The 21,195-nt window shown below is 50.5% G+C and overlaps 5 protein-coding genes across 5 annotated transcripts; 3 read left to right on the top strand and 2 right to left on the bottom strand.

Moving 5' to 3' along the window:
* The first annotated feature begins 413 nt into the window (after positions 1-413).
* wls (Wnt ligand secretion mediator) lies at positions 414-4,686 on the top strand. Its single transcript, XM_029112201.1, has 9 exons — positions 414-631; positions 1,517-1,665; positions 1,973-2,132; positions 2,249-2,397; positions 2,481-2,808; positions 2,908-3,035; positions 3,162-3,170; positions 3,333-3,430; positions 3,519-4,686. The coding sequence occupies exons 1-9, from the start codon at positions 526-528 to the stop codon at positions 4,105-4,107; spliced, it is 1,716 nt and encodes a 571-aa protein (XP_028968034.1). The 5' UTR covers positions 414-525; the 3' UTR covers positions 4,108-4,686.
* A 285-nt stretch (positions 4,687-4,971) lies between these two features.
* LOC100900212 (uncharacterized) lies at positions 4,972-6,233 on the bottom strand. The gene is made up of 3 exons (XM_003745742.2): positions 6,076-6,233; positions 5,570-5,799; positions 4,972-5,469 (listed from the first exon to the last, which is right to left on the bottom strand). The coding sequence occupies exons 2-3, from the start codon at positions 5,767-5,769 to the stop codon at positions 5,316-5,318; spliced, it is 354 nt and encodes a 117-aa protein (XP_003745790.1). The 5' UTR covers positions 5,770-5,799; positions 6,076-6,233; the 3' UTR covers positions 4,972-5,315.
* A 2,006-nt stretch (positions 6,234-8,239) lies between these two features.
* LOC100900419 (probable serine/threonine-protein kinase DDB_G0277449) lies at positions 8,240-10,623 on the top strand. The gene is made up of 9 exons (XM_003745823.1): positions 8,240-8,277; positions 8,475-8,697; positions 8,811-8,997; positions 9,082-9,250; positions 9,346-9,517; positions 9,625-9,818; positions 9,934-10,121; positions 10,245-10,447; positions 10,537-10,623. The coding sequence occupies exons 1-9, from the start codon at positions 8,240-8,242 to the stop codon at positions 10,621-10,623; spliced, it is 1,461 nt and encodes a 486-aa protein (XP_003745871.1).
* Positions 10,624-11,325: 702 nt separating this feature from the next.
* On the bottom strand, positions 11,326-15,483 carry LOC100900277 (uncharacterized protein KIAA2026). Its single transcript, XM_003745822.2, has 8 exons — positions 15,338-15,483; positions 14,685-14,880; positions 13,559-14,410; positions 13,095-13,448; positions 12,738-12,954; positions 12,319-12,635; positions 11,984-12,198; positions 11,326-11,864 (listed from the first exon to the last, which is right to left on the bottom strand). Exons 1-8 carry the CDS (start codon positions 15,481-15,483, stop codon positions 11,645-11,647), a joined length of 2,517 nt encoding a protein of 838 aa, XP_003745870.1. The 3' UTR covers positions 11,326-11,644.
* Positions 15,484-16,593: 1,110 nt separating this feature from the next.
* LOC100900069 (protein SEC13 homolog) lies at positions 16,594-21,017 on the top strand. Its single transcript, XM_003745741.2, has 5 exons — positions 16,594-16,701; positions 17,528-17,788; positions 18,729-18,844; positions 18,937-19,117; positions 20,305-21,017. The coding sequence occupies exons 1-5, from the start codon at positions 16,612-16,614 to the stop codon at positions 20,641-20,643; spliced, it is 987 nt and encodes a 328-aa protein (XP_003745789.1). The 5' UTR covers positions 16,594-16,611; the 3' UTR covers positions 20,644-21,017.
* Positions 21,018-21,195: the final 178 nt, after the last annotated feature.

Raw genomic sequence — 21,195 nt, 5'->3', positions numbered from 1 at the left:
CCGCCATCTCCGGAGAGATCCCTTTTTTCTCTCCTGATTCTGATGCACACGCTCAAGAGTTTCTCCAGCGAAACGCAGCCGGCGATGTGAGTGCGAATCGCGCTGAATGCGGTGAAGAGTCGTCTCCCTTGATTGAGATTTGGGTCGAAGAAACATTCCGGACTCCGTGATTCTGAACGTGCCAGACCTGAGTCCCGAAAGACGACGGACCATGAGTGGGACGGCTCTCCAGTCTACGACTTGTGTCCATTAGAGCAGCGATTCAATCACGGATCAGGACCGCGGGAACCGTGACAATGAGTCCTCGGTTCTATTCTGAACATGGTGTGGCGGCTGATTCTCGCGCAGCTTGTCCCTCTCCCTCGGAAAAAAAATGGCCGATCGACTTTGTTTTGATGTGGGACACTACCGCCACCCCGCTTTTACGAGCGCGCAGCGCAGTCGGAGTCCGGAGCGAGAAGCGTCTGGAATCTATCTTGTCCTTGTATCCTGTCCTTCTATCGTTCTGCTTCTTCAATCGCAGTGATGGCGGGCTCTATTTTAGAGAATCTTTCCAATAGGAAACTGGTTGTGATCGTTGGCTTCGTCATGCTAACTCTCTTGTCGTGTTTTCTACTCGGAGGTCTCATAGGTGAGTGCCGGTCGATCATTTTGTTGGAGTATCCGATCGGGGAAGGTCTGAGGGAAAAAAGTTTTCTTCCCGACTCTTCGTCCGAAGCAATGTCATGGATTGTCTTGGGGTTCCCAGTTTCTTCGCCTCGGTATCTCTATCAGATGGGACTCATTGAGTCGACTCTGCTCTGCCTCAAGTCACCCGACATTGAATATTCCCTCATGTCGGTGAAGAAAATCCCATGCTTCCTGAAGCTGATCGGGTCTGTCGGAAAACCGCGACATTGCTTCTCCCTGCTCGGGAACTCGGGTGGCGTATTCCCTTATCCGATCGCGACACCGTCCCTGAATTTCACTAATCAATACTTGTCTCTCGGACTCCGAATGACAGCTGACTTGCATTCCATTCAATGCATTCTCCCGATCACTGTTCTAATTGCTCCATCCATAGGTAGCTTGGGGACGCGAGGAATCGAGATCTGTCAATGTCTCATTGATATGATTGTTCGGTCTAAAACCACCGCCTGGGGTTGATTCGGTGCCCGTCTGGATTCGACAGGCGCTAGCAGCGTCCCAGGTCCCGAGAATTCAGCAATGAGAGTTTACCCTCCCAAAATTCTTGCAATCCGAGATCCCAGTTAACGAGCAGTTCCTTCGATTCCATCCGATGGGGTTGTATGTGGTGGAAGTCTGTGGAGGAACCTTCCCAGAGTATCGACACCGGATCACCGGGTGAATCTGTGCCTCATAGGTTACCTCGAAGTAGATCAGGATCTGAGACTGTGTGTATACTCTGAGCGTTTCGTGGGCATTCAAGTCTCCGAAGCGACCGGCGGGGATTTCCAGTGCTTCGATTTTCTTTCACAGAATTAGCTCATGCATCGTTGGAAACTTTTCATTGCAGCTCCAGCACCCACGAATGCTGATCAGGTTCTTGGGACAGTTTGTGCCCAGGAAACTCCCACAGTGCCCGGAGACTTCAGCTGGAAATGGGCGATTCCCCGAGGATCCAAAGGAGCTACGAATTGTAAAGTCTTACATAACCTTGCCGATGTGAGTGGTAAAACGCAGCGAAGGGGAAGCCGCCTTCCCGCAAAGAATTCCGGCTGCTCTTCGAAAGTTTATAAGCATGTCAACACGAAGCTTTATGTCTCGTATCCGTCCGGTTGCTCATTGCTTAGAGCCCGTATTAGAGTCTCAGCCGATACCGATCAGTTCGGAATTCTGACGAACCTTTTCGCTATGCTTCACTCGGCGCGCCGCTTGGGCCCGGAAACTCGACTCTGAATTCGCAGCCAGTATTCTAAACTAGCTGAGAGTTTCCTCATGGATACTAATATCCATGGCCATGTCTCCGCAGGACACGAAGAAGAACATCAACATAACGGCGAATCACGTCGTCTTCACGTTCCAATTGCCTTTGCCCCGCGAGCACAAAAACCTCGACTACTCACGGTGGCAACAGAATCTCATGGGTGTCCTTCACGTTGAGCTCTACTACGATGCGAAGAATCCTCTCAGTGAGTTTTCATTACCTAACCCCCAGACGCTCTGGAATTCCCCACCTCTCTTCTGAATTCTCTGGAGCTCGTGTGTTCCCGATTCCAGTCCTGAATTTCCGTCGTTGCGATTTCAGAACAAGATCCGGAGGTCGATATGGATATAAAAATGGGCTATCGAGACAAACACGAGTCGGCGGACACTTGGCATTTGTTGGCCAATTCCACCGAAAAACGCACCCTCGGATGTGACCTCAATGGAACTCATCACCATCAACAGGATGAGGTAGGCAACGCGGGATTTGATCCTCGCGAACTACACTGGTCGTCTTCAAATACGGTAAAATCATGCGAATCATTCCCTTCCAGCACATCTATGGCTACAACTGCGATGCTCTGGCTCTGTTCGAATTGGGCTCTCTACATCACGATTATTATCTCGTAAACATCAAGTTCCCGATCAATCGAGAGATGACCATCAACCAACATTTCGGTTTGATCAACGAAGTGTGGCTCGTCGTCATACATCAGAACGGAGGCTTCACCAAAGTTTGGACAACGATGAAATGCTTCTTTTTACCGCTCATAATTGCGACCATGGCTTGGTACTGGCGACGCATCAAGATCTTGGAAAGGGCTCCAACACTGCTTGAGTGCAGCATCTTCGGACTCGCAATCGTCATGGCTGCTATCGATGGTGAGTTCCGCCCGCTGTTTCTAGTGAGTTCAGCGGTTTCTATCTGACAGTGCAGACATCTGAAGCGGGAGATCGACGATTAAGGCGGATTTTCTCCAGTTCCGATCGAGTTGCTGACGTTATTCTACGAAATGCCGTACATGCTGTTGATACATGACATCCGACAAGGACTATTCTACGCTTCACTCTTCAGCTTCTGGCTCATTTTCTGCGGAGAGCACATCCTGGTGAGTTTCCCTGGAGTTATCAATCCGACTGATCGTCGCCGAGAGCTATTGTGGTAGATCAGAAATTTCTCGCTTGCGTTCCGCATCACTCACCGACAGAGATCTTGTCTTGTTCCATGCAAACAGGAGAACGCTGTGAGTCAATCGTTGTTCGGCGGCCCAATACGCTCCTCATGGTGTTCTAAACGAGCAAACTGATTACACATTCGAGACTCAAGTCTGACATGCCCCGCAGATTAGTTCATACAACTTTGTCCCGATTCCCTAATGACCCAACAAATGATTCTATTTCCGCAGGATAACGTTGAGCGTAACCGTCTGAGCGTATATTGGAAACAATTCTGTGGAGTCATCATTGGCTGCACATCGCTTCTCATATTCGATTTATGTGAAAGGTAAAACTCTGAAATCCGGCAATCGCTTCCCGAGAGAGCCTGTGTTCGGGAGGATCGATCAAGAATTATGACTTGATCAATATTACAGGGGCATCCACCTGGCGAACCCTTTCTACTCCATCTGGTCTACGAAACTCGGACGGGATATGGCTCAGGCGTTCTTAACTATCACGACTGGTTGTGGAGCCGTTTATTTCTTCTACTTGTGCCATCTTTGTCTACGTGTCAGAGCCAACATCTCGTGCAAACGATCCGCTTTGCCCGGAATGAGCGAGACTCGACGACTCTTCTATGAAGGGATCATCTACCGATTCAAGTTTTTGCTAACCGCCACCATCGTCGCTGCGGCTCTTACCCTAGTAGCGCTATTCATGAGCCGCTGGTCCGAGGGACAGTGGAAATTTGATGAAGATATCAGCCTTGAATACACATCGGCTTTCCTGACGGGCGTGCTCGGTATGTGGAACTGCTATGTGTTCATTCTTCTGGTGCTGTACGCTCCCAGTCACAAGAACAAAGGTCGGAGCGAACCGAATGACCTCAACAATCTCACTGACGAGAACCAGGACAGCATCGAGTTTTCCCGTTTGACCCATGCCGACTCGTGCAACGAAGTCCCCGAATGCTCGGGGCTGGCATCGCTGTCGGAAATGGCGAAGAAAGTAGCTCTGGATTGAGTCCATTCAAGATGAGCGAAACAGGGGCCAGATGGAGGAATAGGTCCACTATGATGTCCGGAGGGTGGATCCGAATCCGACTCAAAGCCCCCCGTCCTACCCGGCCTGGGTGAATCGACGGGCCCTGTGCCAAATGCTCGAATTCCTTCGCAATGGTGTATAGAGCTTATTTCATGCTTTTGAGCAGATGCAAGAGCAAGATTATATTCACCTTTCCAATTTTTTGGAGTTTATCCTTTTCGTTCTGCGTCACTCTCGAGCTTTCGGAAGCCTGATCCCGGAACTTTTCTATCTATGCGCCAACATCACTCCACTTGTGTTATCCGAAGGATCTCTTCTACAAGCTTTCCATGGGTCTTCCCAGAAATTTACCTGGTACCTTGCCCTCCTTCCTAAAGAGGCTCTTCACCTCGACTTCTGTGTCAATTCACAGTCCATAAGTGACTGTATGGCTAGCTCAGATTTGTGTTCATACTGTCGATTTTCTGAGAGGAACCCCCATATCGGCGGCCTAGAAACTCGCTTGACCAAATATCTTTATAAGTTCCTCGCTGCCGGAGCTCTTCGAGAGTCCCGTTGTATATTGCCATAAGTAGGTAGAGAAACATCATATACGGGTACGTAGACTTCTCTCAAACTAACTGCATTATCCCACCAACATATAAAGTAAAAATCGTGATCGATTTAATTGTGCTGGATTCTTGAGTAGGAACGAAGCTAAACATTGCAAACGCTGAGTACTGCTAACATTGTATGATGCATTGTAACTAATGGACTCAGGAATCTCGTATATTCTCTAAACCGATGAGGAAGTCAGTTCAAAGTAAGGACTGAACAAGGAAATAAATGGCCGTACCTAGGTCATATTGCTATGAATGATCTTTATTCATTTTCATACCATTGCACAGTGCGATGTGCGGCATTGACAAGGCGATTGAAGGCCGCTCTGTCCGAGGTTGTGAATGATTGGTAAGACAAGACAAGGGCCGAAGTCATCCAATTAAGATCGAATTCTACATGGCTCACTCAGCGGATAGGAAAATGTTGGTCGTCACTAGGAATCGTCAATGTATACACACGGTACTCGGACCGAGTCAGTGTTGCGAAGGCAGTCCAATCATGCAGCCGACAATCGGTAAAACGATCGTTGCCACGGCTCCCGCTCCGGCAGTCTTCGGCCTAGCCGTGATGTCGAAAACCCTTTCAGCTCAGAATAGAGATGCTTGAATGAACTTGGAGATCAGGGCGAAGATGACATTGGTGCCATTAGCCGCATGGGGTGCGCAACACCAAATGAAAATTCCGGCTCGAACAGAAGACGGCAGCCCGAAATTGCTGACGAGACCGACAATCATCCAGTATCTGTGGGAACAAGAAGCGATGAAAATCAAGTATTAGGAAGCGAACGACAGATAGAATCTTTGAAGAAATTCGAAGTACGAATTCGAGCGAGATAACTCACCTCGCCCAGAAAATGTCGGCGTCTCCGCGTCTGATCGACCTCAATGTGGGCAGGACACATAGCAGTATGGTGAAGCGAACGATTGTTTTCGTCCCCACCAACATCGAGATCATAACAAGAATCACCGAAACGTAAATAGCAAACCATACTGGGTCCTTTGCTAGGGCTCCGACCATGTTCTCCAAGTAATGGGGCTCCATGATCTCGAATTCGTCGGGAGTCCTCTTCCCCTGGAATCGTCGTCTCTCGAAATCGTTCCAGACGCTTTCATTCCACACCGTGTATGTACATCCATCTCATTATTACGAATCCATGATCAGTCCAAGAGGTCAACCCGGCCCGTGACCAAGAGTCTCGCTCGATGGCTCTTTTGGCGCGACGAAATAGTCGCTGTTGAAAGCTCTCGCGCAACAGGTTTATCGGAGCGACTCCGATCACTTCGCAGAATCGTTAGGATCGATCGCGAGCCAATGCGAGAATATTCTAAAGCAAGCGAAAGCAAGTACCTGGCGGAGACGTGTCACTCAGGACGAAGTATTCGATCGAAGCGTGTTGCACGAAGTCTCTCACAGTCTTCTGAGATCTCTCACTTGTGGCTTCCTCTGTTTGTAGCGTATCCGTGGTGACGTAGCCTTGCTGATGGCAATGCCGGCCTCATACTCACACTGATCCACGTCTGACGTCTTGACAGGATTAGCTAGGTCTCATTTTGGCCAACTAGAGAATCGACGTAAATGATTTCTCATCGCTTCCCGCGAGCCGACGTTCGATGACGAGCTCACAGGCTTGTTTTGATTTCCACTTAAGCGCATTTCTCATGTTCCCTCTCTTTGTGGGGAGGACATCGACCACATTCGACCCATTGGAGACACGCGCGATTCCGCCATTCTGATTCAAGGATCGACATCCGAGACAATTCAAGTGTCTTCGGAGCCGCTATTCTCAGCGAGTGGCGATGCGGCGAGAGAAATATCGCTGCGAGCCGATATCAGGTTCAGAGAGATTTTATGGTTCAGTTTTGGATCTCGCTCCCTGGGGGCGTTCGGATCGATTTCTCTTCGAGTTTGGTTTCGTAGCATAGTTTTTCATCCAATCGTGTCGCTTCCATTTCGCCTCATGCACCTATCTTGGCTAGAGCCTCACGACTCATGACTTGGCATCGAACCGACCGACACCGGCGAGTTCTTCAACGTCGCTGCTGCTGCAAGAGATGATTTCGAGGAGGGAATGTCTCACGGTCAGTGATGAATGATGAATCATGATTCATGATCTGCTCAGGATGTTTCAAGAAGCGGAACTTATATTCCACCACTCCTTACTGGACGAGCTCGAAGACCTAGCCATTTCAAGAAGGCTCTTAATTTTAGCTCTTCGGGCAGCTTCAAGCAACCGAACACTTCTGTGTTCTGGCGCGATTGTCGAGAAACCTGAGGTCCTTAGGTTTGGGGTGTAAATTTTCCGCGCGAAGGAATATTACTGTTTCCATGGTGCGATGCGGGAAGGAAACTGGAAGTTCGCAGAGAGCCCCGAATCTCCCTCGATATCGCGGGAGATCGCGAATGTCGCTCCCGATTAACGGCAAGAGCGGCTCCCGAGAACAAAAAGGCTTTGCAAGCTCGACCCTCGTGGCGAGTCTTGAGTCTTGATCCGCACATGTCTCCAAGCTCGTGGCCTAGCTCAAGCACGGGCCCGGTCTCATCAAGCTTCGTTCAGACTCGGAATACTTCCGACTCTCTTATTTAGCCTGATACCACGATCTAGAGAGGAGTTTCATTCGAGTTGTCTGAAGAAAGGTTGATTTACAATCGAATGTACGATTGATGAACTTCGCGGAGTCGGGAGTCGCTGGCAACCGTCCGGAATCGCGGTTACCGCGAAACTCGCGCAGAATCCACGTCCCATCAGTCATCAGGGGGAAATGTGCCACCACCGAGGAGAAACTCCCGGGAATACGCTCCTCTTGTCACAAAGACTCAACGCAGACATCGTTCAAGTCGTGCATGAAGTTGTCGACTTTCGATCCGCAGGCGGGTCTCGCGACAACCTGCAGGCACATGGAGTGTCTATCGACCCCCGTGTCGATTCACCTTCGGAGAGGGGAGGAAACCTTTTCTACTCAAAATGCGTTCGGCTGTCAGAAGTTCAGTATCGACTCCACCAGGTCCGTCCCATCCGAGACAGCTCGTTCCAAGCTTTCGCCCCAACGGATCGCGGATTGTGCGTGAGGGAAGCCGAAGTCTCCTGCCACAAGAACTTCTGCAGCACTGCCAGCGAATGAAATGTCAATCCGAATCGGAACGCTTCGCGGAGATCAAGGCGACCGAGCTACCGTCGATTCGCCCCTAATTGAGCGCAAGTACCTGAAAGGATCTCGTCCGCCACGGTGGAATAGGGGACGTCATTCACGACATGTATCTGATCCGGCCGAAACCCCAGAAACAAGATCGCCGATGATATGATTTATCGATGCGTAATCAATCTTCGATCAGCGGTTAATTGATGAGTGATCATTTGATCATGGTTGGTCCTTGGTTAATCATGATTCATGATCCGAGGTTCTGAGGACGACAACGAAGCCGCCTTTCCTGCTTGGAGAATCCATCATGAAATCACGATCGAGCACAGTTGCCATTATTAAAGATCTTTTCTGAGCTGAAGCTCTCGACGACCATGTCGAAACGCTTGCATTTGAGCTCAGACTTCTCTTGGTAAATCTTCTTATCTCTCTTTTCGGTCTCTTCCTTCCCACTCCGTCGACGCGAGAGGGAAGGAGAAGAGTATCATAGAGCGACGATCGAATCTGCTCATTATCACTATATATAAATTGCTCAATTCGAGTCGGATCGCCGTTAGCCAGAGCTATAAATCGAACCTCTATCCGGCTGTCTAGGCTTTCCACACGCAGGGTGTGTTGTGGTTTTTCGAATTTCCTGAGACGGCGACGGGTGTTCAAACTGACGCACACTCCAGAAGAGTTTTTCGTGAACGAACAGATGTGCCTCGTCACCTACGAGATTCTCGTCAGATTTAGGAAGAAGGTGCTGAGTAGAGGCGATATCTTGGATGAGGTCGAGAATATCTTTGGACTCATCGCAGAAATGTCCATCAAAGCGATATCTGCCGCCCGCGTGAGTGGACCTGATTATTTCCTCCGCGATAAATCGAAACGCGAATGGGAGAAAGAGATCCCGAACAAGCCCTGCGGGACCGCATCCAGCAACTGATGACTCTCAATCTTCAGTTGGGCACAGTGCTTTTCGACGAGCTCTTGAACGTCATTGTTGATCTTATGGACGGTTTCGATTCGCCCTTGACTTGGAAGAGGTCGAACCAGAAATTGCGCGATTCGCTCGAAAACGCCCTACCTGCCAGACATCCGAAAATACTGCTGCCCTCGATGGACAGCTTCCGGGAGCATAGTCTCATCGGTCAGTGGGGACTTTCTCCTATCATCCAGCTCTCGATTCCTTACTCTCTCGATATCACATTTCTACGGGATAGAATTTCTTAAGGTCAAGGAGGCTTCGGGACTGTGTACAAGACGACTTTCGGAGGAATGCCCCTGGCATTGAAGCTGATTGAACGACACACTTGTGAGCCATTTAAAGGTCTATTCCACGAGAAAGCAGCGATTCGTCTCCTCAGACATCCGAGAATTGTTGTCACGCATGCATCGTTCAGGTAGGGATCACGAATGGGTCGAATTAAGGAACTTATAGCTACTCCATTCTCGGTTATTGGCGCATCTAACTCCGAGAGCCCTTGGAAATTCTCAGATGCTCGAGGGGTTATGTTCTGCTCATGGAGCCGGTGAATGGCATAGATTTATATCGGCTGATCCATTCCTTCCGTAACCTCTCTCACACGGTGACGAAATTCCTCACGGCTCAGCTCGTTTCGGCAGTTCTGTACATGCATTCGACCGGCTTTCTTCACAGAGACATTAAGGTAATTCGATACCGACTCCTAGCGCTTGGGTTCTGGGGGGGGCAGCCCTTCTCGATCTCATCCGGACCCTCGGCGAGCCATTGACTTGGAAGCGATGAAAATTCCAGCCGTCGAATGTGATAATCACGAGCGGCTGTGCGCTGAAGCTTTGCGATTTCGACACGTGCAAGATCTCGATAGGGAAATACCCATCGGTCAGACCAAGCAGGAATTTCAACAGACGGTCAAGTGCCGAGTTCCATGACGCCATGTTCAACGGTACTGTGACCTACACTGCTCCTGAAGTTTTGAATCAACTTCCGTATGGCAGGGCAGCCGATTGGTATACCTACCCCTATTAGTCGATTCTGGCTTGATGGAAAGGCGTAATACGACTCAAATGCTCGGCCTGCCATGCACGGAACCACCTCTTCCAGGTGGTCGGTCGGTCTGACCAATTACCACATGTACTGCGGATCCTCACCTTTCCGCTTCTCGCGCTCGGTTAGCCGCAAACGCATGTCGTACGTACTGAGAACATACAATATTATCTATCCTGCTTGGTGTGCGGCGACGGCGGACTTTCTGAACTTTAGCAAGGTGCTTCTGAGAAAGAACCCGCAACGTGAGCTGCTGTTGCATTGCACAGTGAGGTCTAGGATTTGAGCAGCTGTGGATCTGATTCATTCAAAAGTATTCTCCGAGAAGTCGAGCCAGACCCTTTCGAGCAAGCCCCATCCCATTTCAGTGAGACTGGGTTCGAAATCGTACCGCGATCTGGTGGGACACAAATATTTCTCCGGGATTCCTTGGAGCGCCGTTGAAAGTTCTTCAGCGGTCCTGCGCGATGATCAGATCGAAGGCATGCTCGGGGTTGGCGAAGGACTCATCACTAAAACACTGTTGAAGAAGAAAAAGCGGAAGCATTTCATTGAGTTGGTCGATATGCAGGTTTGTTTCCCAGCGGCCTCTCGAGAACTTGGACTCCATGACTCCTATCCGCTATCCCCTCGCCCATCAACTTCAAAGTTGCTTTACAGAACTGTCCGCATCAGTACCCGTTACTGACGTTCGTGTCCGAAGAATTCGGAAAACTGCTGTTGGCGCGGTCTTCGGCCGAACAGTAAGAATCTAGCGGATTCGTACGCGCATTCCGTCTGTTCGAGGATCACGGATTAACACACGGATATCCGGGGCTTGGTAATAAAGTGACAATGAATCGATTCCAAAGACGAGGTGCTGTTTCTCAAGAACCGGCTATATTCATCCAGAATAGAGAATCGGTCCCTTCTTTATTCACTCGACGCGCGGAATCTCGATCTCTAACAAGATCGCAGATCGGATCACGGGGATCATCCATCAATCCATCTATCTATCTCTCCAACAATTACATGTTAACACGATGTTGAGACCACGTCGAAAATGTACAAAATGATGTGTCTTCCTTAAGCCTACCACTATATATATATAGAGAGAGAATAGATCTTGAAACTCTGATAGATTCTGAATTCACGGGGATTCTTTCTATGACTGTCCGGCTAAGAGGGGTTATATTACTTCGCTCCGGATGGACCTGATCGGATCGATGCTGATACACAGTGTGATGAATGGAGGAGCGATCGATCGATCGATTGAACGAGCGCACAAACGAACATTGTCATTCGCATCGAGCTTCTCTGTAACACAAGCGGAAGTAGTGGTCTTACTACTATTTACAAAAGGTCCTACTCTTTCAGTCTCAGAGTCGCCAGCCTGTCGTTGGACGTCAGATTTCATTTAGAAAGAAACCGAGATGAATGTCTGAGGGTTGATTCGCCTTGAGTATCGTCGTGAAACGATTGTTTGCTTGCTGCGTGAACGCTCAGTCCATGAACGGGTTGGTTGCTCTGTTTGTTTATCTGTTTGTTGGTCGGTCGATCGGTTACGGGGACTATCGAGCGGCCATTCGATCGCCTTCTTGACGCTTTGATGATTCGTGGTATTGGCAGACCTAATTATTATTTACAGTCTGTAGTACGGTATGCCAGTTAAGACCTAGTGCATCACGGTTTGGAAGGTAGTCTGGGGCGGATTCGAGGAGTGAGAATTTCGGGACGGTCGACGGGTTCTGTTCGAAATCGAACACGATCATCGTTTACGCTTTATCGTCTAGAACCTTTCACCGTCACGATATTTCCATTCCCTGTCCTCCTCAGTTTCTTGTTCGGGTCCGTTGGTGTAACGAGTCGACCTTCTAGTAGGTTGAGGTTTTTTGGCTGCGGACTCCTCGTCAGAGTCGGATAGGCAATCGAACGCTGAGTCTCCGTAGAGAATCTCGTTGTCCATGTACTGTGACGAAGTCGACCACGGATCCTTGACTCGTTTCGACCTGCAAAGAAACGAGAATATATTTCCGGCTCATTGTTCCGACTTCTCCGACCGGGAGATCTGACTCGGCCACGAGATCGCAGCAGGACTGGAATGTCTCCGGATTAAAGCTCAGCTCACCTCCGAGTTTTATCTTCGTCGGCCTTCTGTTTCTGCTCTTCTTGAAGGAGATTCGGATGATGGACTTCCGTGTACAGTTTCAGTCGCGTTCGCTGATCGTTTTGCGCGAATCCTTGCTCGTAAGGCAAGAATTGATCCAGAATCGCTTCCAGCGTCGAGATGAGTACCTTGTTCGAAGGCTGGTTCTTGTCAGTCTTCGGTTTGTTCAGGACAATCTGCAATTGAGGGTCTCCGTGAAGATAAATAACGCAGCAGGATACGGAATCCCTGCGAAGCTTCGAAAGAAAGCGTGCGAGTGGAGCGTTGCGTCACGTTGCACCTGCGAGGTTGCATACCTTCATGGTCAGGCGTTCCCTATGTTCGGGAACTTTCTTGATGATGAGGGGTTCTACTTTGGTTTCGCCGTTCTCTTGTAGCCTCCTCGAGGATCTCCTCGTCGCAACCAGTGCAGTTCCGCTCCTGGATTCGTCCTCTGCCGGAGAATCCGCTTCGCTGAAACGTTGGGTCTGTCGGTGGGTTCTCGATGACCTCCGCGGCTGGAATTGATTGGCGTCTTGCGAGGACTCATCATCAAGAGCCGACATCGATCTCGAATCGCTGCCTGACTTCACTTCGTCTTCTTCGTCTTCGTTCGAATGATCTGCTTCCTCGCCTTCAGGAGAATTCGGGTCGATTAGGTAAGTCCGCTCGCTGATTCAGCAATTGAACGCCCGATGCGGCTATCTTGATCAGTAAAACAATCTATGAAACATACCATTGTTCTCTTGGGTGTCGTTCGTCGTTTCGTCGTCTTCTTCTATTTCGCAGCCATTTTGGCCGTTCTCCTTATCGTGCACGTCGGCTTCGTTTTTGAGTCTTTCGATCAGGAGTCTCAACGATTTCACGCTGTCGGCCGCGAGAGCGAAGCCCAGTTCGTATTGCTGCTCTCCGGGATTCATTATCGGGCAGCCATGTGAATTGTAAATGATCACCTGGATCAGAGAGGAAAAATTCATTCCAGAATGCTCGAGAAAACGTATCTGAGACGGACGAGACTCGCGAAGAAACGCCCGCTATTCGACCGAGACGAGGTGCTCGAACAGGTTTCTGGGGCAGAATCTCTTTGACTTACCTCTTCGTCGAACTCCTCTTCGCTGTCGGACGAAGTCAAATCGTGGAGAGCTCGAGCCGCTTGTTTCGCGCTCCGTCTTTTACTTTTAGTTTCCACCGTGTTTTTGTGCTGTTTCTTCTTGCGCTTCTTAGGTTTCGGAGTTCGTGGGATTCGTTTGATAGCGACTTGGTAACAATCATCGTGGGCTTTCGATGGGAACTTGAGCCGTGAGTAGATTCGAACGTCGTGGTTCGATAAGCAAGGAAAATAGAAATATTCGCGTTTGCTCAGATCAACTCCGAGAACGATTTCGCGCATTTCTCCCCCGGGATAAGTATTTTCCACAAAATAGTCCTGGACAGTTCTATGTTTGGCCTTGGGAAGAGAGGAGATCAAGAGCATTAGTTAGGACTTAAGCAGAGACACAAAAGCTATCGATTCCTCAATGACGAGCAAAACTCCGAGCGAATGAGGCGGACACTCACCAGTCTTTGGTCACAGAGTCCTTTTACGATTGCCACCCTTGCCGGAAGAGGGAAATCTTCAAAAGTGGACCACTCTCCGTCTTCGTTAACTTCGTTGAACGGGTTATTCTCGCCCACGCTCTCGAAGAACGAGCCTTCTACTCCGGCATCTTCGAACACTTTGGCCACGCCGTGATTGACGTACGTTTTATACCATCCCGAAAGCTTGTTGCGAAGCTTGTCGTTCCACTCTTTGTAGCTGATCGGGGGTTTGTTTGCCGTTGAGCTGACGCTTTTGAAACCGGTCGTCAGCAAGCACGTCATCAGCGAGTGAAGCAGGAGACTGGCTTTTGGATACAGAAGAGAGCGCTCAAATTCATACATGGTGAATTCGGGAAAACCGAGCGCGTGTTGTGCGAGGAAAAGAAAATGAGCCACGTGCGGAACTTCCCAAATGCCTTGGACTTCTGCCACTTTCGCACTGACTTCCGTCAGCTCCCAGTTTTCAGCTTGCAGAGTGAGGGTTTCTTTCTCGAATTTCTTTCCCTCACGAGCTTTGAAGCGCTGTTCGCGTTCCTTGACAGATTTCTCGTGCCGAATGATGGCGATCAGCATAGATTCGCCGTCTTCCACCTTGAGGCGACTCCTCGGAATGCCGGAATTTCTCGTGGCGTCCACGGAGCACTTTTCCCGGAGGGACAGCGGCCAAGTGTTGATTTTTTGTTCGAGAACCTGTTCGAGTTTGATGCCTTTCTTCGAGATCGGGTGGTGCGGTCCGAAGGTCAGATAGCATTTCTCTAACATCAATCGGATGTCGGTGACGATTTCGCTCAAAGACTCGTAGGTCTTCTTCTCTAGGATTTGTTGCTTGATCTGAAAGTCGAAGTCGGCGTCCGTGAGACTCCGCATTCCACTCAATCGATCGCTGTGGTATGCATCTGAAGGCTTCAAGCACAGCGAGTTGGGGGGGTTGATGCGGCTCTCGCGGCTCGGGGCGGTTCGCGATGAAAACATCCAATCAGAGCGGAATTCCGGACTCAGGCATTCCGGAGTCGAAAGAAGCACGAACCGACCCGAGCTCATGCGGGCAATGATTGAACCCCGATGAGAACAGGAGCAGAGAATGAATAGCTGAAGTCAAACGCACCTTTCCGAGCCATGTTGTATCTTTGAGACCTTCTCCATAATTTCTCCAGTAGTCCCTCATGGATGATTCCGGCTTATCGAGGAAGGGACCGCAGAAACTACGGCAGTTGGTCGACATGAGATAACTTACGACGCGCCATCCATGAAGTTGTTCAGCAGGCAAGTCGGGTTCAGGATCCTGGGCGTGCCTGGTGCGTCTGTGAATGTGGAGAAAAATTCGAATGAAATTCGAACTCTCTTCGAATCTTCCGAGGAGATCGAGTTTCTGGCCGAGCGTACATTCAATCAATGCTCTCCGTGATCGAATCGAAGATGAGCTTGCATCGGGCCCCCTTACAGACGTATCGCTTCGTTCGAGAATACATGGCCGAATGTTGATCGTTCTCTTGTCGCAAGTAACTCACAGACACTTCGGACGGTATTGTCAAACAAATCGAAGCCAGGTGATATCAGTCAAACATCTGACGCCGGCGTTCGAATGGACAGACACACCGTTGATGACAGTTCCAGTTCGTCCGGTAGACACCAATGAGACATCGTCGAACTGCGAGCGAGGACTGACCCCAGTGTAACGGTGTCGTCGTCGGCCATTCGAAGAACGAGAAGAGCAGCACAGACCGCAGTCGTTGCAGTTGAAACTAAGGGAGAACTTACCTCTGCTCGAATAGCTTGAGCTTCACTTTGGAGTAACTGTGCTCCTGCAACTCCCTGGTGATCAGAACCAGGTCCTCATCATCGTCCTGGCCGCTGCCAACCTGCTCACAAGGGAACTCGACGTCGCTGACGTCCTCCTCGATCATCGCGATTCTGGAAGACACCTGCAGCCAGCTGCACTTCAAAACAATCGCACGTGACTGCGTGAAGACCCCGTTGTAACTCGGATACGGAGACAGTTGCCGCCAATTCCGGCTGAGACCCCACGAGAGTGCTTGGAGCTCACCGAGACACTGAGCCGGATTGCTCTCGAGAGTCTCTCGAGAGACAAACCACCGAGATCTCGATACTCTGCCCTTTCACTCTGATTGATGGCGCCCTGTGTTCATTGCTATTTCGCGGCCAAATTTGCTCCTTGAGTGACTGAATGTAACGAACTCGTCCCAGCTAAAGTGGTACGCTGTTTCAGTGAGCGGAAGCTTTTGTAACCACAGAGGTACCACAACCCCCGAGAGAGGCGCCAATTGAGCCCACCTCTTCGGAACCGGCTCGATTGCATCGAACCGAAGGGTTTCTCGCATTTTTTGCGGCCTTTCGCACTGTTCATGCCATTGTCCGGATAGTCGCGGCGTTCGCAGGTCTTGGGAATAGGTCTTAGTTTTACTTTTTGTTGAATTTCCGTGCTGGCGTATGCTCGGTCTGAGTGACCCTTAGGAGCCCCAGCTGATCGTGAGGAGTCTATGGGAATACCTTATCGCTTCCAGGTATGCCTTTGCGCATTGAAAGGCTTCGGGAAGATCGATTTTTCTCTCCGTAATATGTGTTTAGCCGTGAGATGTACGTCCGTGGTACGCGGTGTGGTACCCGGTCGGCAACCCTGTATGGGAGCGACTCGACTTTCTCCGAACTTTTGAGAGGAGCTCCTCTCCACAACAAGGAGGAGACTCGACAAGCAACAAACGAACGTGATAACAGCATGTTTTGTTTTCATCGGATCAAGTCAGAACAGACACTGCCACGATGGTAAGTGCCATGCTCTCGACAGGTTACTCGATGTATTCATTCAAGCCTCGGAGCGTTGTGGCTCCAGATATCACAAGAGAAACTTTGCGCTTCTGCGTAGTGTTGCCACCTGAACTCCATCCCTCTATTACGCAGCGGAGTTTACTTGTTGAGTGTCTCTGGAGTGCAGACTTGCTCTGGAGAATCATATGACGTTCTCTTGCGTCCGTGTGGACGTCATAGAGCTACGAGATGAAATTTCCTCGTCGGTCATGTGTTCGGTACTTCAAGCGCGATATAACTGTTTCCAGGTAGAACAAGTGGAGCATACGCAGGTGGACACCTCGCATGAGGATATGGTGGTGAGTAGGGGATTCTGAAATTAAACGCTCTGTTATCGACTCCTATCATGCTTATCGATTTCGAGTTGTTCAGGGAGGAAGACACGGATTCCCTCCCGACAACGCAGTCGCCGCTCCGTCTCTCACTTGCCTCTGTCGCTATGAGCCTCATCTGGTGCCCGGCGCACGTTTTACGGCTAATCCCGCTGATTCAGAAATGACAGAAAAATTACTTTTTCATAGAATCTTGAAAGTTTGCTTGGAGGGAGCACTCATAGGGGCTTCCAATCTGCTCCCCACGACCGAAATGCAGGGGAGGTTTCTCGAATTGGGAGCTTTGCCTCCTGGAGCAGCTTCGGAGGTTGATGCGTTGTCGTGCGCATTAAGGACGCCCCTTAGAAGCGGGATCTCCTGGATTTTCATTTCAAATCATTGCAAAGCGACTGTGCGGCCATCGTCGAGTACGATGTGGAGTCGCGAGCATTCCTGGAAATGAGCGGCATCCTGATTCCGGTTGCCCTGGAAGCTGTTTTCGGTTCGACGCTTGTCGTGCGATGACTTATCTGCGCACTTCCGACTGGAGAGACGGGCGTTCCGCTGCGCACTTCCTGAGAGTAGTCCCTTATCCATTAGCGACCACGGCATTGCGATTCAAGATTCCTCGAATTTCGCGTTTCCCGATCGCATGGCGCTCGTGGTATGATGTCATCGGCGAAAGGATCAGAATATTCTGAGCGAAAGCGAATTCAGGTGTCAATTTCTCTACCTCTACTCGGTCCAGGTAGATGCATGATTGTTCAGAGGATTATTTCAATCGGATTTTGAGAAAAGCGTCCTATTCCATCAGCACGATGCCCAGACGGATGCATACGGGCTACATCTTGCAACCTGCTCCTCGGATAAGAAAGTCAAAGTATTCGACATATCTGATCGGAAGAAGTCGACGCTCATCAAAACGTTGGAAGGCCATGAAGGTCCTGTCTGGCAGGTTGCTTGGGCTCATCCAACTTTCGGCAGCATACTCGCATCCTGCTCCTATGACAAAACCGTGATCGTTTGGAAAATGGGTGCAACGCCAGACGATTGGACGAATATCTTCACCTACAAGGTAAGGGAAGAATAGTATGTTAGCATGTCTCGCTCACGTGCGTTCGAGTCCGCCAGGTTGCACATTCAGGTATTTCCTGGCTAATAGGCCCGCATTCCGACGCCTGATCTCGTCTGACGGAGGAAGTTCGCGAGAAATTGACTATGAGCGCGTGAGCCGAACTGAGCCGGGGAGTAAAGGGAGAGAGCAGCTCACGGACCGACCGGTATGCTGCTATCTCAGGCTCCTCCATGGAACGGCAACGAACCTCATCTGCCCCAGAGAATAAACGCAAGAAAGTTCTGCATCAGTCCCTTCAGATGTTCACCGCGCTACAATGGGGGGCCCGAAGGGTTCTTCGGCTCAGCCGTCTCTATTGTACTTCGCTGCTGGATGTTTGACCGCTCTCCGCTGACTCCTGACGTCTTATCGCTCGGCATTGCGGAAGATTCTGGTGAGGACTCGTTCCGTTATGCGTCGCTGGTCGACCACCGAGTTTTCGGTCGTTGGAAGACTTCTTTCGGTGGAAATTCCGGTTCCACGGAGGCCTCGTCCATGCACGATCGGCTTCCACTGAAGCCGGCGCTCGGTATTCAAAAGCTGGATACATTGGAGATATTGTGAACGTATGGCTTCTTGGAGACTCTGGGTCTTCGGGCGTGTGTCTTCCGCTCCGATTCAGCCACTCCGGAGGTCACCCCGATTGAATCAATCTCCCCGGGAAGACGAGCCTTCAGCTCTCTTGCAATTTTCGTGCAAGGGTCGAGGTGACCGACAGTAACGCGTGACGTCCGAGCCAGAAGTGAATGGAAACATGTGTATGTCACTCGGGAGCAGCAGTTCCGACGAGCTGTGAATTGAATCTGGCATCCGCTCAGCATCCTCGCTGTTTCTTTCTTCAGCTGTAGCCGCAAGATCGAGCCTACAGGCGAGTTTCTTCTAACGGTTTGGAAATTTTCAGGATCACACATCTTCAGTTAACTCAATCAACTGGGCTCCTCGAGAATTCGGCTTGATATTGGTTGCCGGGAGTTCCGATATGACAGCCTCCGTTCATACTTGCATCACCGAAACTCGGTGAGCAATCCCTTTAATGAGAGCCCCCGATGCGGTGGCTTCCGGGGCGTTCTGAGGACAAGAGTTTCATTGATGACTTTTTTTTCCGAAAGGTGGGAATCGGTCAAGATTGAGTCGCACAACGTCGGCTGTAACGCCGTGAGCTGGGCGCCGGCGTTACAAAACAAACGATTCGTAACGGGAGGCTGCGATAATCTCGTGAAGATCTGGAAGTTCGACGAAGAAACTCAGAAGTGGATCAACGAGCACACATTGGAGGGTCACACGGACTGGGTGAGTCATCCACTACGCCAAAATATTTCCCTATAATTAGCTCCCGATTTTCTTGGTTCCGTTCATTCCGGTTCGCGCTCATTTGGACGTGGTGTGCGCCTTCGTTCTACGCTGCGGTGAGCCTCGTGCTCGTCACCCGTACGAGCGGTCATTGACCATCAGGAAGCACTACTTGTTTGGCGGCGGTGGATGGGTTCGACAGAAGCGCCGGAAAGCCTTCCGATTCGAGAATGGAAGGCCAGTCAAACATTGTACCGTAACGGATTGTTTATGGTAGTCGGTGAATGCGTGGAAACAAGAATGGATGGATGAATGTCCATACGTTCTCATTCGGGCCTCTATTGTGCCCCGTATGGACCTTTTCCGCTTCGGGAGATGAGCTAGTTCAGCCAGTCTCCAATCACTCTCCTTGAGGGAAGCGGACATGATGGAACCCATTCCGACCTTAGTCAGCCGATGCACGCGCACATGCTCACGCTCTGTGCACATGTGCACATGTACACGTCGCTCCGTGCAACCCGATGCGGCCACCGGTATAGCACTGGTCATCGGCTGTTCAATCCGTTTCTCGAACACACGGGTTGGAAGAAATCGATCCTATGGTGCCTAGATTGAGGAAACTCCCAAGCGGGAGTTTCCCTCTTTGACACCCCGAAACGGGGGAACGGCCCGAGCCGCCATCAGTGCTCTGTCAGTCACTTCGAAACTCCGCCCCGAGTGTCTGGTCGAAGTCCCACGCCAAAAGGGCCGTCTTGTTCTGAGCTCCGGGTGAAGTCGCCGTCTGGGTCATGTCACCGCAATAATTCATTCCCCGATGGTATAGATGCATCTAGAAGTTTGCCGATACGCGGCGTCCAGTGACTCGCTGAATTCATTGTCGCTCCCGACTCCCGATATCCGACAAGAGTCGGAATCCAGCCATGCCTTCAATTGTCATTCGAGCGGAGTTAGTCGTGAGACGAACTAAGTTCTCGAGGGAGCGCAGTTTCTCGCTTCTTCTGGGCCGAGAGATGTTCAATGGGGTCCGACGCGCCTCATCCAGTCACAGCTCTCATTCACTACTCTCTCTCTGACAATCTTCCGCTGCCTCCGATTTTTGAGGACATGAAGCTCGGTACAGCCCTCACGCCTGAGTGCTCTCTTCGCTGATGTGATGGACGATTCGATACACATATGAATCATTCCAGGTACGGGACGTTGCGTGGGCTCCGTGCCTCGGACAGGGCAGGAACATAATCGCCTCCTGCGGCCAGGACTGCCGTGTTATCATTTGGACCCAAGAGAAAGAGGTTTGGCGGAGCAAGGAGCTCTCGAAGTTCCCGGACGTTGTATGGTTGGTGTCGTGGGCGATCACCGGAAACGTGCTCGCCGTATCCGGTGGGGACAATAACGTTAGTTTGTGGATCGAAAGGGAGAATGGGGAATGGGATCAATTCAGTGACGTGACCAGCGTTCCAATGCCCCAGCCGCTCCCGCCGACCTCGCGCAGTCTGGTGCGGCACAATGCTGAAGAGACCGAGGACTGAAGTCGTCGCATGTACTCAACGGTGAAGGAGAGTGATCGGGTCATCAAAGATCGGAGAGATTAGGTACATCGTTCCCATGGCCCAGCTACGGCTGCCAACTCGAACTCGTCCGTGGATCCTCCTCCTCTCCTCTCTGAAGCCGGAAACACTGCCGTTGCCGAAACCTGTTTATTGTTTCTGCAATTTTCGTCCATACACGTTTCTCTGACTCTGAGTTTTTTGACGTCTGCCGGCAAATGAATTGACGACATGATCGGCGCTATTCGTCGAACTCGTCATTGCGAGACGCTTCTGACTTTGGTCGCGGGCTTGCCGTGTATCTCTATCGCTGCGTCGAAGTCGCGAGCCCCACTCATGCGCATCAGTACAGTACAGCAATCTGGGTCCGATACAGTGACCGAAGGCTCATGGGCTTGGAGTTTTCTTGTATACTATAAGCTACTTGACGTGAACGACTGCCGTTTTGTATATAGGACATCGTCTTGTGTCTGTACGGATCAGACGTTCATCCTGACCAGCAGTTAGGGCTGAGCACTGTTTGAATGAGTTTCG

Source organism: Galendromus occidentalis, unplaced genomic scaffold, assembly GCF_000255335.2.
Source record: "Galendromus occidentalis unplaced genomic scaffold, Mocc_1.1 scf7180000077485, whole genome shotgun sequence".
Taxonomy (NCBI): Eukaryota; Metazoa; Arthropoda; class Arachnida; order Mesostigmata; family Phytoseiidae; genus Galendromus; species Galendromus occidentalis.
This window is presented reverse-complemented; position numbering and strand designations above follow the sequence as displayed.

What these genes read in the sequence shown, in the direction of transcription:
- LOC100900069 (XM_003745741.2), top strand. Translation starts at nt 16,612, where the DNA reads ATGTGTTCGGTACTTCAAGCGCGATATAACTGTTTCCAGGTAGAACAA. An exon ending in ACTTGCATCACCGAAACTCG is followed by an intron (nt 18,845 to 18,936) that starts GTGAGCAATCCC and finishes TTTTTCCGAAAG; the next exon opens with GTGGGAATCGGTCAAGATTG. An exon ending in TGGAGGGTCACACGGACTGG is followed by an intron (nt 19,118 to 20,304) that starts GTGAGTCATCCA and finishes GAATCATTCCAG; the next exon opens with GTACGGGACGTTGCGTGGGC.
- wls (XM_029112201.1), top strand. Translation starts at nt 526, where the DNA reads ATGGCGGGCTCTATTTTAGAGAATCTTTCCAATAGGAAACTGGTTGTG. An exon ending in TCTTACATAACCTTGCCGAT is followed by an intron (nt 1,666 to 1,972) that starts GTGAGTGGTAAA and finishes ATGTCTCCGCAG; the next exon opens with GACACGAAGAAGAACATCAA. An exon ending in ATCACCATCAACAGGATGAG is followed by an intron (nt 2,398 to 2,480) that starts GTAGGCAACGCG and finishes ATTCCCTTCCAG; the next exon opens with CACATCTATGGCTACAACTG.
- LOC100900419 (XM_003745823.1), top strand. Translation starts at nt 8,240, where the DNA reads ATGTCGAAACGCTTGCATTTGAGCTCAGACTTCTCTTG. An exon ending in TTGAGCTCAGACTTCTCTTG is followed by an intron (nt 8,278 to 8,474) that starts GTAAATCTTCTT and finishes TTCCACACGCAG; the next exon opens with GGTGTGTTGTGGTTTTTCGA. An exon ending in CCGGGAGCATAGTCTCATCG is followed by an intron (nt 8,998 to 9,081) that starts GTCAGTGGGGAC and finishes GAATTTCTTAAG; the next exon opens with GTCAAGGAGGCTTCGGGACT.
- LOC100900277 (XM_003745822.2), bottom strand. Translation starts at nt 15,483, where the DNA reads ATGATCGAGGAGGACGTCAGCGACGTCGAGTTCCCTTGTGAGCAGGTT. An exon ending in CTCAAGCTATTCGAGCAGAG is followed by an intron (nt 14,881 to 15,337) that starts GTAAGTTCTCCC and finishes CCACATTCACAG; the next exon opens with ACGCACCAGGCACGCCCAGG. An exon ending in ATACAACATGGCTCGGAAAG is followed by an intron (nt 14,411 to 14,684) that starts GTGCGTTTGACT and finishes TTCGACTTTCAG; the next exon opens with ATCAAGCAACAAATCCTAGA.
- LOC100900212 (XM_003745742.2), bottom strand. Translation starts at nt 5,769, where the DNA reads ATGGAGCCCCATTACTTGGAGAACATGGTCGGAGCCCTAGCAAAGGAC. An exon ending in GCCGACATTTTCTGGGCGAG is followed by an intron (nt 5,470 to 5,569) that starts GTGAGTTATCTC and finishes TTGTTCCCACAG; the next exon opens with ATACTGGATGATTGTCGGTC.